Here is a 16,170-nt window from a genome sequence, read left to right on the forward strand (position 1 = left end):
AGATTCGGTTGTCTTTAAAAAAATCTTTCAATGAAACTATAGTATTACTGATCATAATCCTCCAAAATATCTAGTCCATTGTTTTACAAAAATTATCATCACGACTCTCCGTAGACCAACTGGTCAACCAACGAGATCCAATATCAAAATCCAGTTCACAAAAATAATTTTCTTCCAGTTCATTTGAATCTTCCTCGACATACACATGGGTGTCCTAGCAACTGCGAGCTCATGCATCACCTGGTCAGAACCCTCTAGGATCCTACTTAGGCGTCCTATCACTTTACTCAGGGACCACTTCGTCGGTCCTCGTCCATCATATCAGAAACGCACCATTTTAACCATACCGAGGCTGTCAAGACCTCGGTAGGTTTGCTTTGCCACGAGCGACGTCCTTTGATGACTCCACGCCAGCTGTTACAACGAATCTCTCCTTAGTTTTAAATCACAAGCCAAATGCTTCCTCCGGCATTCTGGCGTAAAACAGTCCTTTAAAAACAGAGATTCTATGCAAGTGGAATTCGCGGTTTGAGTTTGATTCCACAAAACCCTTTTTTCCACAATCCAGATTTTCTTAATGAGAATCATTGATCTCACATCACGGTAATCTACCCATCATTTGGCTGAATTTCCAACTTGATTCTTGATGATTTATATTAAAGGAAAACTTCTCTAATTCAACGGTAGTCTATTCTTTGTGTCAAGATTTGGAATTGGTCTCACGAGGTTTTTTCTTGATTCAGATTCGAGAGATGGGCAAGTAATTTACTGGTTGCCATTCTCACGATCGTGGTCTAATCAAAATTTATTTGGTTTACTTCTAACTTTGATTCCTAAGGATTTTCTTCAGATAATTTAACAGAACTTCTATAATCGTAAGGAAAATTCTAACTTTATGAGTTTCTTTCCTTCCTAACCACAATAGAATTTAGAAATAGTTCTATATGAGAATATCGGGATTTTATAAAAATACTCTTCTTCCGCTAATCCAATCTTTGAGTATATATCAATTTATTGATTTATCGACATATAAATATCTTAAAATATTCTTTCCACCAATTTAATCATCAACATTAGTATATCCTAATTTCCTATATGGAATTACGGTGAAAACTCCTCTTTTATCATCAAAATTAATTTAGACCTTTTTCTACTTAAATACCATGAAAATTTCTCTAAATATCCATATTTTGGAATATGTAAAAAATTTCTCTTTTAAAATTTAAATGATTGAATCCCAAATGTCATGGGAATTTCTCTTTTAACATTTAAATTCTTATGCATAAAAATAAATTTATCAAAAATTTCTATTTTCTCTTAATTAAATAATTATGCATAAATACTAAAAAGCATTCTTTCATGAATATGATAAAAATCATTCTTTTTGCTTAAAATTTCTAAACCTAGAATATGGTAGAAATTCTTCTTTTAGTATTATGCATAAAAATAAGATATGTTTTTAAAAAAAAAACTGCCATAGCTTTGCTACTATTACTGATAATTCTCAATTTGCCATAGCTTCGCTACTATTTCTTAAGAGGCAAGCAAAGCAAAAAAGATAGAGACCACCGCGTTGGTGAGGCCAGCAAAGCAAGGGATCTGATAGAGACCATTGAGCTCGTTAGGTGAGCAAAGAAAAGAAGACAACTTACCAAGGTAAAGGATACAATGCCACACCAAATTGTGCATCAATTTCTTCCATTCCAGGGTGAATCAAGATACCGATATAACCAACTACCAATGTTTTAAGACCACCATGCATTAGTCCCACTAGTGTGGATTCCATTTTTTCAATCCCTTTAGGTTTTCAACAAACCAAAAAAAGGTTATGGAGCGTGCCCTTGAATGGGTATGCAAAATTCTAGCACAACATTCAAGGTCCCTTAAACCATACCAGATGTTCTCAATTGAAAGTGTCCTATGGTTGAGGAGAAGCTCACGTAGTGTACTTTAGAATGATTACTTGGTTGCATGTATGTGCAGAACAAATTTTTGACATTTTTGCATAAAGTGTTATAACATATGCTATTTAAAACGCATGCCTCAGACGCCACATCAAACTTGTAACACTTTAATGATCAGATTATAAATTTTGCTTTTGTGTTTTGTTTGTCTCATATTGAAGATTGGAATGTGCACTATTGCTTGGATACCAAGTTTGTCGAATTCCATTGAGCAATGCATAAGTTATGGGTCGGGAAAGTTACCTATATACAAAAAATGCCCTGAACCTCACCAAAAATGGCTACACCCAAGCATGCATTGACCCTATTGTTGTGTAAAAATCATAAGGCCTTGCATGCGCTAAATCTCCCCTTTGTTTATGTGGATTTGGATGCGGATGTGCACAGGTTTGTCATGGTTGGAAACAATGTTTTCTACATATTTCTTGCTCTTCAATTTTAAAAAAAGGGGCCCCTTTTTTAAAACATTCTATTAAATGCCTTTTGTATAAACAACATGTTTTAATTTTTTTAATGATGTGCAGTTTCTGCTCTACTGATATGATATGGAATCATGGGGTTTATGCTGTGCATGGTATGGAATTTTCGAGGTTTATGCTGTGCGCTTTATGCTGTGCGCTTTATGTTGTGTGGTTTATGCTGTGCGGTTTACGCTGCACATCATATGCATTCATGGTAGACAAGCCATGTTTATGAGCATGGTAGCCAAGCCATGTGTAGGCCAAGCCCACACCATTGGGAAGAAGCAGCCCATGTCACGGACTGCTTCTTCCCAATTGTGTGGCCTTAACCTACACATAGCTTTGGGGAGGGTAATTTGAAGATAGTGATGTAGTATTGATTTCTATATAGTTCATTGTATAACATGTGCAAGCAGCATCAAGTGCAAGATGCATTTTATACAAGTGCTTTCAAGTTCTCATAGTCTTGAGCATCTCCGATGGCAAGGGAGATCTACCGTCTATGTGAATTATGTAGAGCGGGAAACATGGGGATCTATATCTAAGGGTGATTTGAAATACTGAGAGATGATATTCATAGTGCCACACAAGCAAAATTGGTAGAGGCTAATGTTTGACTTCCTGGTACAGTAGAACATTTGAGTAGCAAAGAGATCCACATGGTAGCCCATCCTTTTCTATGTCCATGGTAGCCTAGCCATATGTAGGCCAAGTTCAAAACCAATGGGAAAAAGCCCACATTGGCGTGGGCTGCTTCCCAATGGTGTGGCCTTGGACTACACGTGGCTTGGCTACCATGGATATAGACATGCACATAGACTTGCACCAATACATTGTTTGAGGTAGAAGATACATGCACATAGACATACATGGAAAATTCCTAAGCAAGAATAAGCAACTCTTTTAGGTAGTTCCTCGATGATAAGGGTTTTTATGTGGAGGGTTTCTATGTGTAAGAATTGTACATAGAGTTAATGTCTATATCCAATGATAGGCTAGACATATGAAGGCCAAGGGCATAACCATTTGAAAAGAATAGTGCCATATGTATCCACAGTGTTGAAGGACTAATTAGACTGATTAATTGCATGGTTGTTGGGTGTACTCAATATCTATTTGGGGAGTATATTTTTACTCAATTCAAAAAGAGCCTGCCAGTTTTTTGCATGTATTTTTATCACTATGCAAGTCGTGGTACTCTAGGGTGGATGATTGGTTTGATGGAAAAGCCCAAAACAAAGGCTATACTCACTATCTATTTGGGGAGCATATTTTTATTCAATTCAAAAAAAGCCTGCCTATTTTTTGCATGTATTTTTATCGCTATGCAGGTGATGGTACTCTATGGTGTATGATTGGTTTGATGGGAAAGTCCAAAACAAAGGCTAGACAATAGGCCATGTGTAGGCCAAGGGGAAATCGAAACCGAAGCCATATGAAGGCCATGGCCAAAACCACTAGGAAGCACCTTGCATCTACACAGGCTACTTCCCAATGGTTCTGGCCCTAGCCTTCATATGGCATGGCTACCCTTCATATAGACTTCACATCTAGTGGCCCTTGGCTACCCTTCATATTGACTTCACATTTTGTGGCCCTTGGCTACCCTTCATATTGACTTCACATTTTGTGGGCCTTGGCTACCCTTCTCACTATGCCTCCTACCCTTACAGGATGCATGACACCAAACATTTCGGGGGTGCCAATACAAATGGGTTGTGAGAGATGTGGCTTTGTGTATTATATATAAGAGTCACTCTTCTCGTTCTCTCTACTTCTCAATGTCTTCATTGTGCATGAGATTAGCATTAATATTTGTAGCATTTTGTTAAAAATCATGTACTGTCCATGCCATCTGTAGCCATATGTATGCCAAGGGTGAATCCAAGGGTAGCCCGGTCATCTGTGCGCCATGGCCAAAACCATTGAGAAGCAACCCGTGTCGATGCGGGTTGCTTCCCAATGGATTTGGCCATGGCACACACATAGCCTGGCTACCCTTCATATAGACTTCACATCTCATGGAACTTGGCTACCCTTCACACTGTGCCTCCTACCCTTATTGGAGGCATGACACCAAACATTTTGGGGGTGCCAATACAAATGGGCTCTAAGAGATGTGGGTTTGTGCATTATATATAAGAGTCAAGTGCTCTTCTCCTCCTCTCTACTTCTCAATGTCTTCATTGTGCATGAGAATAGCATTAAGCTTTGTAGCATTTTTTTAATCATCATCTATTAGCCATGCCATGTGTAGGGCATATGTAGGCCAAGGGTGAATCCAAGGGTAGCCAGGCCATCCGTCTGCCATGGCCAAAACCATTGACAACAAGTAGTCCGCGTCTATGCCGGCTACTTCCCAATGCTTTTGGCCATGGCACACGGATGGCTGGGTTTTAGAAAATCAATGAGCGTTCCACCATTTGTACCATACATTACGCAAGGCTAGGATTAAGTCTCAGTGGTAGTTCTACGGGGTGGTTCCGATTTGTGTGGTAGACAAACTTCATTATTTTAATGGTGTGACATTGTAGTATGATCAGCATCTTTGTGCAAGAGAAGGAGCTGCATGGCATCATAAGGACTAATGTTCAGGTTGGTAATCATGGTTACCTTGAGCTTGGCTTGTTCCCTAATGTATGGTAACTTAAAGTGTTATGTCATGAGCTTTTTTATTGTATGGAATCTCTTAGGAGTTATTATGTTGTAGTTGTTGTAATGTGGAAGGACTAATTCATATTCTTCAAGCATGATTTAGTTGTGTGTTTGTTTGTGTTCACAAGATGGAGAGAAAAAATTCCACGAAACAGACATACGGTGAAAAGAAAGAGCAATCGAGTGTTGCGAAAGGAAAACAGTGGAGAAAGTTAGTCCTCCATCAATTGATGAGTTGAAAGAGGCTTCTAGAGATGGCAGTGGGATGGATGAAGTGGGGGGGAAGAGAATTTGGATGAGACTCAAATTGCAATGGAGGCTTCCCTTCAAATCGTGCCATATGTACCCACTTCTGAGAATGAGCCAGTGGTTGGCTTCACAGCTACACGAAGCCTAGAGAGAAGAAGAGGAATCAGTTAGACATTTCATTAGATGTCTCAAGCATTCAAACTCTCATTGCCTTCCACATGAATGTTATTCAAATAATCACCCTGCTCTGTGGATAGGTTCATCCGTCGCCTTACGCATGAAGCGACCTCCTCTAATGGCTTAGTCATTAGAGGGATCACTATGTGGGATAAAGTAACACAACAAATGCCATCCAAGTAGAAGATAATCTGATGGTCAACAAGGGAGCCAAAGCATTAGATTTTAAATGTGATACCACTTCTACTATTAAACCCATTGCTAAGGGTAACACTTTAGTGGTGGGTAACACTTTAACGGAGATGAATTTCACAAATTTTTTGAAAGTAATCCAACATGGAATGAAGGCTAAGAAAAGGTACATATTTATTCAAGGAGAGAGTGGTCATGAGACTTCTGAGTGCCGCACACGTGCAAGTGCTCGTCACTAATTATTTCAAACCTCAACACAATTGGATTTACCTTTTCCATCACAACCCCACAAGCCATAATGCCTACTACAACACCTCAACCCAATGCTGAGTAAACGCCATAGCAACCTATTGGCATGCTGGATTTACAATGGAAAAATGTGTCGCTACTTAATGTGTCCTCTATAGAGGCTATATGCATAAAGAGCTATGCATGCATAGAGTACACTACATGCTCTATGGTGGCTCTACGCAGCTTTAGAGCTTGCACAACTCAATGCATGCCTAGAGCACACATACTCTATGCATGCATAAACCATGCTCTCTTTATGCATGCATAAAGCATAGAGATCACATAGTCTATATTCTATACATGTATAAAAACTATAGAGCATGCATACATAAAAAGTATAGATGCTCTATGGTTAATCTATACTCGATGCATGTATAAGGTATGCATGCTACGTATGCATAGAACATGCATACTCTTTACGTATGCATAGATTATGCATACTCTTTATACGCATAGATCATAGATTATGAATGCGTGTATAGGCATAAGAATGTATTTATACACTATGCACGCTATGTATACATAGACTATAGAGTATACATACTGGAGGTAAGCTATTGTTGGTCTTTCACCTTATTTGAGACATTAGCTCTTCTCAACCACTGGAGGTAAGCTCGTACACACAAGCTCTTTTTCTATTTATGATTTTCTATGCAAAAGTATGCTTTGTTTTGAGCTGAATCCACGTTTTGTTTTAAAGTAGCCATGTCTAGTAATCTACGAGACTGCACATAGGATGAGATCCAAAATTCCTTCCAAGTGTTCCCCCTTGAGCCAACATGAGATAGCTCGGTTGGAGCTCACCTCACCCATTCTCGACTCATTGAGTCCCACCACCCCGAGTGCTCAAACTGTTTCTAGTGATGCAAAGAGTTCATGACACAGGTCTCATCGTAGCCATAGTGGTAGTAGCCATTACGTAGTAGTGCTAGTGGTAATGGAAGTGGTAGCGCTAGTGGTGGTGGTGGTTTTGGAACTAGTATATGTGGAGGTGGTAATGATGCTACTACTACTACTGTGATGTGGCTACCCTTCTCACTATGCCTCCTACCCTTACTGGAGGCATGACACCAAACATTTTGGGGGTGCCAATACAAATGGGTTGTGAGAGATGTGGCTTTGTGTATTATATATAAGAGTCACTCTTCTCCTTCTCTCTACTTCTCAATGTCTTCATTGTGCATGAGATTAGCATTAATATTTGTAGCATTTTGTTAAAAATCATGTACTGTCCATGCCATCTGTAGCCATATGTATGCCAAGGGTGAATCCAAGGGTAGCCCGGTCATCTGTGTGCCATGGCGAAAATCATTGAGAAGCAACCCGTGTCGATGCGGGGTGCTTCCCAATGGATTTGGCAAATGGCACACACATAGCCTGGCTACCCTTCATATAGACTTCACATCTCATGGAACTTGGCTACCCTTCACACTGTGCCTCCTACCCTTATTGGAGGCATGACACCAAACATTTTGGGGGTGCCAATACAAATGGGCTCTAAGAGATGTGGGTTTGTGCATTATATATAAGAGTCAAGTGCTCTTCTCCTCCTCTCTACTTCTCAATGTCTTCATTGTGCATGAGAATAGCATTAAGCTTTGTAGCATTTTTTTAATTAGCCATGCCATGTGTAGGGCATATGTAGGCCAAGGGTGAATCCAAGGGTAGCCAAGCCATCCGTCTGCCATGGCCAAAACCATTGACAAGTAGTCCACGTCTATGCCGGCTACTTCCCAATGCTTTTGGCCATGGCACACAGATGGCTGGGTTTTAGAAAACCAATGAGCGTTCCACCATTTGTACCATACATTATGCAAGGCTAGGATTAAGTCTCGGTGGTAGTTCTGCGGGGTGGTTCCGATTTGTGTTGTAGACAAACTTCAATATTTTAATGGTGTGACATTGTAGTATGATCAGCATCTTTGTGCAAGAGAAGGGGCGGCATGGCATCATAAGGACTAACGAAGTTCACGTTGGTAATCATGGTTACCTTGAGCTTGGCTTGTTCCCTAATGTATGGTAACTTAAAGTGTTATGTCATGAGCCATTTTATTGTATGGAATCTCTTAGGAGTTATTATGTTGTAGTTGTTGTAATGTGGAAGGACTAATTCATATTCTTCAAGCATGATTTAGTTGTGTGTTTGTTTGTGTTCAGAAGATGGAGAGAAAAAATTCCACGAAACAAAGACATACAGTGAAAAGAAAGAGCAATCGAGTGTTGCGAAAGGAAAACAGTGGAGAAAGTTAGTCCTCCATCAATTGATGAGTTGAAAGAGGCTTCTAGAGATGGCAGTGGGATGGATGAAGTGGGGGGGAAGAGAATTTGGATGAGACTCAAATTGCAATGGAGGCTTCCCTTCAAATCATGCCATATGTACCCACCTCTGAGAATAAACTAGTGGTTAGCTTCATAGCTACACAAAGCCCAGAGAGAAGAAGAGGAATCAGTTAGACATTTCATTAGATGTCTCAAGCATTCAAACTCTCATTGCCTTCCACCTGAAGGTTATTCAAATAATCACCCTACTGTGGATAGGTTCATCCGTCGCCTTACGCATGAAGCGACCTCCTATAATGGCTTAGTCATTAGAAGGATCACTATGTGGGATAAAGTAACACAACAAATGCCATCCAAGTAGAAGATAATCTGATGGTCAAGGGAGCCAAAGCATTAGATTCTAAATGTGATACCACTTCTACTATTAAACCCATTGCTAAGGGTAACACTTTAGTGGTGGGTAACACTTTAACGGAGATGAATTTCACAAATTTTTTGAAAGTAATCCAACATGGAATGAAGGCTAAGAAAAGGAACATATTTATTCAAGGAGAGAGTGGTCATGAGAATTCTGAGTGCCGCACACGTGCAAGTGCTCGTCACTAATTATTTCAAACCTCAACACAATTGGATTTACCTTTTCCATCACAGCCCCACAAGCCATAATGCCTACTACAACACCTCAACCCAATGCTGAGTAAACGGCATAGCAACCTATTGGCATGCTGGATTTACAATGGAAAGATGTGTCGTTACTTAATGTGTCCTCTATAGAGGCTATATGCATAAAGAGCTATGCATGCATACAGTATACTACATGCTCTATGGTGGCTCTATGCAGCCTTAGAGCTTGCACAACTCAATGCATGCCTAGAGCACACATACTCTATGCATGCACAAACCATGCTCTCTTTATGCATGCATAAAGCATAGAGATCACATAGTCTATATTCTATACATGTATAAAAACTATAGAGCATGCACACATAAAAAGTATAGATGCTCTATGCTTAATCTATACTCTATGCATGTATAAGGTATGCATGCTACGTATGCATAGAACATGCATACTCTTTACGTATGCATAGATTATGCATACTCTTTATACGCATAGATCATAAAGTATAGAGCATAGATTATGAATGCGTGTATAGGCATAAGAATGTATTTATACACTATGCACGCTATGTATACATAGACTATAGAGTATACATACTGGAGGTAAGCTATTGTTGGTCTTTCACCTTATTTGAGACATTAGCTGTTCTCAACCGCTGGAGGTAAGCTCGTACACACAAGCTCTTTTTATATTTATGATTTTCTATGCAAAAGTATGCTTTGTTTTGAGCTGAATCCACGTTTTGTTTTAAAGTAGCCATGTCTAGTAATCTACGAGACTGCACATAGGATGAGATCCAAAATTCCTTCCAAGTGTTCCCCCTTGAGCCAACATGAGATAGCTCGGTTGGAGCTCACCTCACCCATTCTCGACTCATTGAGTCCCACCACCCCGAGTGTTCAAACTGTTGCTAGTGATGCAAAGAGTTCATGACACAGGTCTCATTGTAGCCATAGTGGTAGTAGCCATTACGTAGTAGGGCTAGTGGTAATGGAAGTGGTAGTGCTAGTGGTGGTGGTGCTTTTAGCACTAGTATATGTGGAGGTGGTAGTGATGCTACTACTACACCACATCATCCTCCTACTACACCACATCATCCTCCACATTTTGTTATGTGGAGGTGGTAGTGATGCTACTACTACACCACATCATCCTCCTACACATTTTGTTAAGACTACTCCATATACTTATCAGGGTGTCACTTCTAGAATAACTTTGGGTTTCATTCCTAGAGCCACTCGTGGCATCCCTCTAGACTTCACTTGGGTAGACACTCCTTTTTCTCGCACTCCCTTTACTCCCTGCTCTATAGCATCAGGGTCCCTATACTCCTATAGATGCTATGATGATAGGTCCATCATTGAGGATAAGCCAGGTGGTAGGGTATTGACACTCACCTCTGTAGTGTGCAGTTTAGCCATGACATCCTCATGAAGTGGCATGACCAACCAGAAGAATAAAAGAATTGCATTCTTGAGTAGCTTCATAGAGGGTTCCTAGTCTCAAATCTCTTCCAGCAATTCAACAAATAATTACATGCTCAAGAGAATGAGAGATCTAACGAGCCATTGAAGGTTTGAGGTGTGAGATGTAAATTTAAATAAAAGAAAGAGTAAGCCCATGTATCTCAACATCAAAGACCGAAGGAAAGCTAAGGTGGAGGTTTGTAACACCCCCAATAAGTACAAGCAATTACAATGAGATGCTCATAAAGTACGCCTCAAAGGTTCAGGTACTTCTCACCTTTGTGTTGGTGGCATCGATCACTTTTGTACATACTTTGTAAGTCTTCATCTCTTTCTTTTTGCAAGATACTCCCTACATTGAGGAATAGAACCATAAGTTTTATCATGACAATGTAACATAAAAAAGATAAAGTACAGAAAGATAAATGATACACATAATTTATGTGTGAAATTTAGAAAACTAAAAAGTTTAATGTTTGACGATATTATATACTTACATAGTTGACAATATGGGCCCAATTGAGCTCTTGCCTTTCTCGCTCCATCTTGTCAAACAAGGATGTAGTTCCGTGAGACCACGTGAAATCATACTCTTCTTTAGTATAACCATGCCCATTGAAGGAAGAGTATTTAGCATATTTAGCAAGTCGAAGCCACGAGAAGTGGAAAGATGCGTTGATGTGATCACGACTAGTAGCTCTTACATGGGCCTCTCAGTTTCTTTTTTTTTGTAAGACAACTTTCAAATGTTCTTTGTAAGAGCTATGTTCGTAATTTTTTTAAGAGCGCTAGATCCACTATTTTTTTTTTGTTTGCAAGACAACTTGCAAAATTTCCAAAGTATCAAGATTTTCTAATACCGTATTTGGAGTTTTATACTTCTTGTGAGGTTTCTTAATGTCAATGATGAGTTATCGCATCTTGAATATGAATATCTGTGCACTTTTTAGTTTTCCGAATTCCACACAAAAATATGCATAAATTTGATTATCTTTTCTACATCTTTGTTTTTAATGTGTTTATATTTAAAGTTACTAGCTAGGTAGTATGGGCACAACGAGACAGGTTGGGACAAACTACTTGAATCTGTCTCATTTCACCCAAAAAAAAAGATTTATACCAGTGTCGGTATTTATGTCGAAATAAACATTGATATTTGCATCGATATTTATGTCAGTAAAAACATCGATGCCCGATGCATATACCAATCACAGTAGGTAGCATCAGTATACTAGTTTATAAAGACAACGGTTGAGCGATAAATATTATTGACGATTCAATACCGACAGTGATAATGATCAGTGTGGGTAGTTTTAGGCAAAAAAACCAAATCTAAATCTTCGGTATATACAACGGTATTACGGTATTAGGGTGATCTCTTGTAGTGGTTGGATGTTGTTTAGACTCTCACCTTAGAATAGGGCTTAAATAAGCGCAGAGAAGCCCAAGGATGGTTGTGTGCCCGCTTAGTTTAGGGCCATAAGATGATGTGGAGTGGGATATTGGAGGTGCAAGGGCTTGCTAATATCTTAACCTTGTGTCCAGTGTAATTTTTGCATTGTGGCAGCAGGCAAAGCAAAGCTGTGGTGTTCGCCTAGCGTCCCCTCGAATCTAAATGTGTTCTTATTATTTTGTGTATATTTTACACAAAATTAAATGTGATCTTAGTATTGTTTATATTTAACCCTCGAATCTAAATGTGATCTATTTATTGTTTATATTTCACACAAAATGAAATTATGCTCACACTTGCGGCCTTCGTCAAACTAGAGCGCATCGTTCTCACAAAATGAAAGAAATTAATATAATATGGCTCACACCTCTCTATATAAGAGTTTTGTGGGGAGCAGGCGCAAGACAACATTGCGTTTCTTATGAGCGGCGAAGCGTTTAATTCCTTGTCTGTGTACATGGCGTTGCTTTTTTCATCAATTACTTGTAGTTTTTTTTTTGGGGGGTTACCTTTTTATACTGAGGTTTTTGTACCAGCTTAGCTTCCTGGTATCACAAGACTAACGTCCTTAGGCAGCTTGCTTTCTCGCAGGATAGCTAATTAGAAGAAGCTATGGAGGCTTGGGTGTACAATCCCGCAGATGATGACCGCAGGCTTCCTCACAAATACGTTCCTAATCGCCCAGTATCAAAGGAACACTTGAAAGGTGACATGTTTCGTCAAGTTTAACTCTTTTCGTTATCAACTCAACGCACAGTAAGCTTAACAGTCAGCTTGTTTGCTGCGTTAAAGATTGCGTCATGATGCTCAAGGCCTAAGGGAGGTTTTACTCTTTGTTAATTTAATTTTCGTGTAGAACTCGGCGTCTTACATTGGAAAATAGATGTTGACTGCAACTGGGAGAGAGACCCTACGCTCGAGAGAGTAAAAGGCGACCATGGCTACGTTTATTGGGTAATCAGCTTGTTATTGCAGCTAGCAATAATTAATCGTTTGGTATTTGATTCCTATGATATGGCATTATAAAAACGCAGTACTAGTGCAGCTTACTAATGCAAATGAAGGTGACGACTACTACTACTACTACTGCATGCATGCATATGTGATATGATTTTGGTTTGTAATTACTACCATGATGCAGGAGACGATAACTGTAGCACCTGGCGTTATGGACAACTTTGAGCAGAAGACTGAACACTTCTTTCAGGAACATCTGCATCCCTATGAAGAAAGCCGACTTATCCTTGAAGGCCGTGGTAAATTAAATCAGTCACTTTATTTGGTCATGAAAATCTTCGATGATATTGCATAATTATTAATTACCCCTTCCTACATGTACGACGCGCCGACCAACGTCAACCCTATTGGCTCCCAAGCAACCCAAATTCCGGTCAAGTAGCTGTCAACGACGTTCATCTTCTTGCATATATACGTCGCCCTCCTCCACTGTGCTGTGCTGCAGTGGGCAACTCACGGAACTTTATCTACCACCAGCGCCTACCTATGTCATGATCATGGTGGTGTGGTCACACATCCCATCAACCTATGATTTGTGGTGACTCTGCACTCACACCTCAGGCAGCGAAAATGTATTTCAACATTGCATGACTTGCTGATAGCTTGCTCCTCCTCCTCCTCCAAAGTCTTGGAAAGGGAACGATATGCTACAAGGGTAGAGCTACGAAGGTAGGGTCTCCGTCTTGCTCTCTCATGCGGAACGCAACAACGAGCAGCATTAGCATGAGAAGACGAAGTGTGCGTGTGCGAGGATTTGGGCGAAACAAATTTGGGCATGATGATGTTCCGGAAAGAAGACTTGAAAGCAAGAAAACGCGAGGAGGAGGGTAGAGAAGCCATCGGCACCATCGTCGAGCAGATATTCAAATTAGGCTTCAATATGCAAACTAAAAACCTAGGCTTGTTTTTGTGTAATGTTATATATATATATATATATATATATAACCTGGTATGTGTAGCATTGCACTTATAACTAGGAAGTGCAGCTAAGCTAATGCTAATCATATCTAGCCTTTCTACGTAGGTTATTGGGACATAAGAGATTACGATAACAGCTGGATAAGGTTTACTGTCAAAAAGGGAGATATGATTACCTTGCCGCCAGGAATGTACCATCGATTCACGCTCGACACCGAAGACTACATTAAGGTACATATGATTATCTTTTTGACTCGCGGCGCGTAAATACTAGGATCAACCAATCCTTGATCTTTGCACACACTCCTTGATCATATTCCCTCACTATTATTTCGGTTTCATTAATCTTAATCTACCAATTACCTTACCAACGCAGGCAGTTCTTCTATACACAGAGGTTCCCACGAGGATCGATCTTCTTAAACCTGATGGAGATGAGATAGAGTCGAGGTAAATTTATCATCCTCTCTTTCTCTCTTTGTAGGAGGAGTGATAGGCTATCATTTTTATGTACTATGAAGCGAATGTCTTGGTAACACTCTAATCGGTTCAGGAGCTTGTTATAATCTGTCTGTATTCTTCTTGTTACTATCAGTCACCTCCTTGAACTTTTCACACAGACTTTAGATGAAGTGAAACTTATCTCCAATAACTAGTATTCATTCCTTCCTCTATTTGGAAAAAAAAAACATTTTTAGATTAAGTGAGACTTATCTCCAGCTAGTATTCCTCTCTTTTTTTTTTTCAATAACATGTCTTTACAAAGACAAGACAATCCACACCCATGAGTAGGTAGTCTTGCATTATCATGATATATCTACTTTAAATATTTGCATAATTTGGTTTTCCTTCACAAAGAATTTATCTTTCGTATACGCATGTATATAGTGAATTGTTGGTTTTGCATCATCATAATCTGTTGTTGACGGTGTTGCAATGTCTCTAACTATTAACAGGCTTTTGGTTGAATTTACAGGAAAGAGTATGTGGCCAATGTGTTGAGCAATCCTAGTGCAATGTTTAGGTCGATAAACTCGACACTAGCAATGTGATAAGAGATCATTAAGCACGCTACAAGCATGAATTCATAGACAATACATTTTGTATCAGAAGCTAGCTTTGGATTTCTTTGATGGAGTTAATTAAGAGAGGAGCAGGAACAATATAGTTGGCTTCTGCTCTTGTAGTATGAAGATAGAGAATCTTGCCCATTTTTTGGATGGCCTCTTTTTTGATTCATGAATGTGGTTTAGCAGTCGGTTTGTTTGGAAAAGAAAGATGCTTTTATAGAGTTGAAAAATGGTTCACGGTAGATGCTCTTCAATCATCCTTCTTGTGGTTTTTATGTTTTAAAAAATCATTGTTCTATCTACACTCTTCTTTTTTTTGTTGTACGTATTTCTTTTTTTGTTGTGAATAAAAGTTTTCCTAATGGTCATCTCATCTCCTAATCCTGCCATTCTCAATAGAAAATGGAAATCCAGAGTTGATTATAAGATAACTTACAATTTATTTTAAAGAATAGACATTCTAACAATGGTGTTCTACATCCCATAATGAATAGGCAATCTTTGATGAGTTTTCTTTGTGTGTATGCATGTGTGTGTTCATTTGGCTTAGCTAGGATATTTAAAAAAATCTTATCATATTTTGAGTTTGAAGGTATTCTTGGTTAGAAATTATAATAATTACATACAAATAAACACAAGTAGGCCAAGAAATTTGTACAATTATTATTACCTGATGTTTTGAGACAACTTAAGTTATATATGCCATTCGAAAAAGTTTGTTTTGTGCATAACAAAGGTCATTTATTTATTTTTACGAATTTAGAGGTTGCCAAATGATAAAAGATAAAGAAAGATGAGCTAATTCAAGAAGTGTTTCGCTATTATTTATTTGCACCAATTTAGGAGTTGCAATGTGATACAAGATATAAAAAGTTGAGCTAATTTAGGAAGTGTTTTGCTATTAAGTTGAGGAAAGGTGATTATCAAACATAAGATTTCTATAAAATGTTAACACTAGTTTGTAAGGAAAAAAAATCATTTGTTGTTTGTGGATTCAATAGTGAGTTTTTTTCTCTCAAATAAATTCCTTCTAGGAGATCTTACTCTTTTTTAGATCAAATAAGCTCCTTTTTTGAGATTCTATGAACTCAATATGATAGTCGAAAAAAATCTCAAACTTCAAAAAGTTTAAGAAGCATACATATCATTGAGGCTCTCTCGGATCCCATGTGGCCATTAAAAACAAGCCCTACACATGAGTAAAAAAACTGTTAACACAAACTAGCATGCTCGCTCTGCTGGTAGTGGTGTTAATGGAAAACCCAAATACACAACACTCCTAACAAGAAGCTAGCCATATGAAGAGTACTCTCCTTTTGTGTGTTGTGGGGGGGAACTTCGTAGCTTATCCACCATCT

The 16,170-nt window shown here is 38.9% G+C and overlaps 1 protein-coding gene across 1 annotated transcript; it reads left to right on the top strand.

Moving 5' to 3' along the window:
- Positions 1 to 12,419: 12,419 nt before the first annotated feature.
- Positions 12,420 to 14,794, top strand: LOC147630937 (uncharacterized). The gene is made up of 6 exons (XM_086808997.1): positions 12,420 to 12,513; positions 12,664 to 12,761; positions 12,949 to 13,063; positions 13,849 to 13,973; positions 14,119 to 14,192; positions 14,719 to 14,794. The coding sequence occupies exons 1-6, from the start codon at positions 12,420 to 12,422 to the stop codon at positions 14,792 to 14,794; spliced, it is 582 nt and encodes a 193-aa protein (XP_086665123.1).
- Positions 14,795 to 16,170: the final 1,376 nt, after the last annotated feature.

The sequence above is a fragment of the Cibotium barometz genome, chromosome 15 (assembly GCF_041138505.1).
Source record: "Cibotium barometz isolate CiBa-2024 chromosome 15, ASM4113850v1, whole genome shotgun sequence".
Lineage (NCBI taxonomy): Eukaryota > Viridiplantae > Streptophyta > Polypodiopsida > Cyatheales > Cibotiaceae > Cibotium > Cibotium barometz.

Bases quoted from the DNA above. Each gene is read 5' to 3' on its own strand.
- LOC147630937 (XM_086808997.1), top strand. From the start codon at position 12,420: ATGGAGGCTTGGGTGTACAATCCCGCAGATGATGACCGCAGGCTTCCT. The intron at 12,762-12,948 runs GTAATCAGCTTG...ACCATGATGCAG, and splicing joins ACCATGGCTACGTTTATTGG to GAGACGATAACTGTAGCACC. The intron at 13,064-13,848 runs GTAAATTAAATC...CTTTCTACGTAG, and splicing joins ACTTATCCTTGAAGGCCGTG to GTTATTGGGACATAAGAGAT.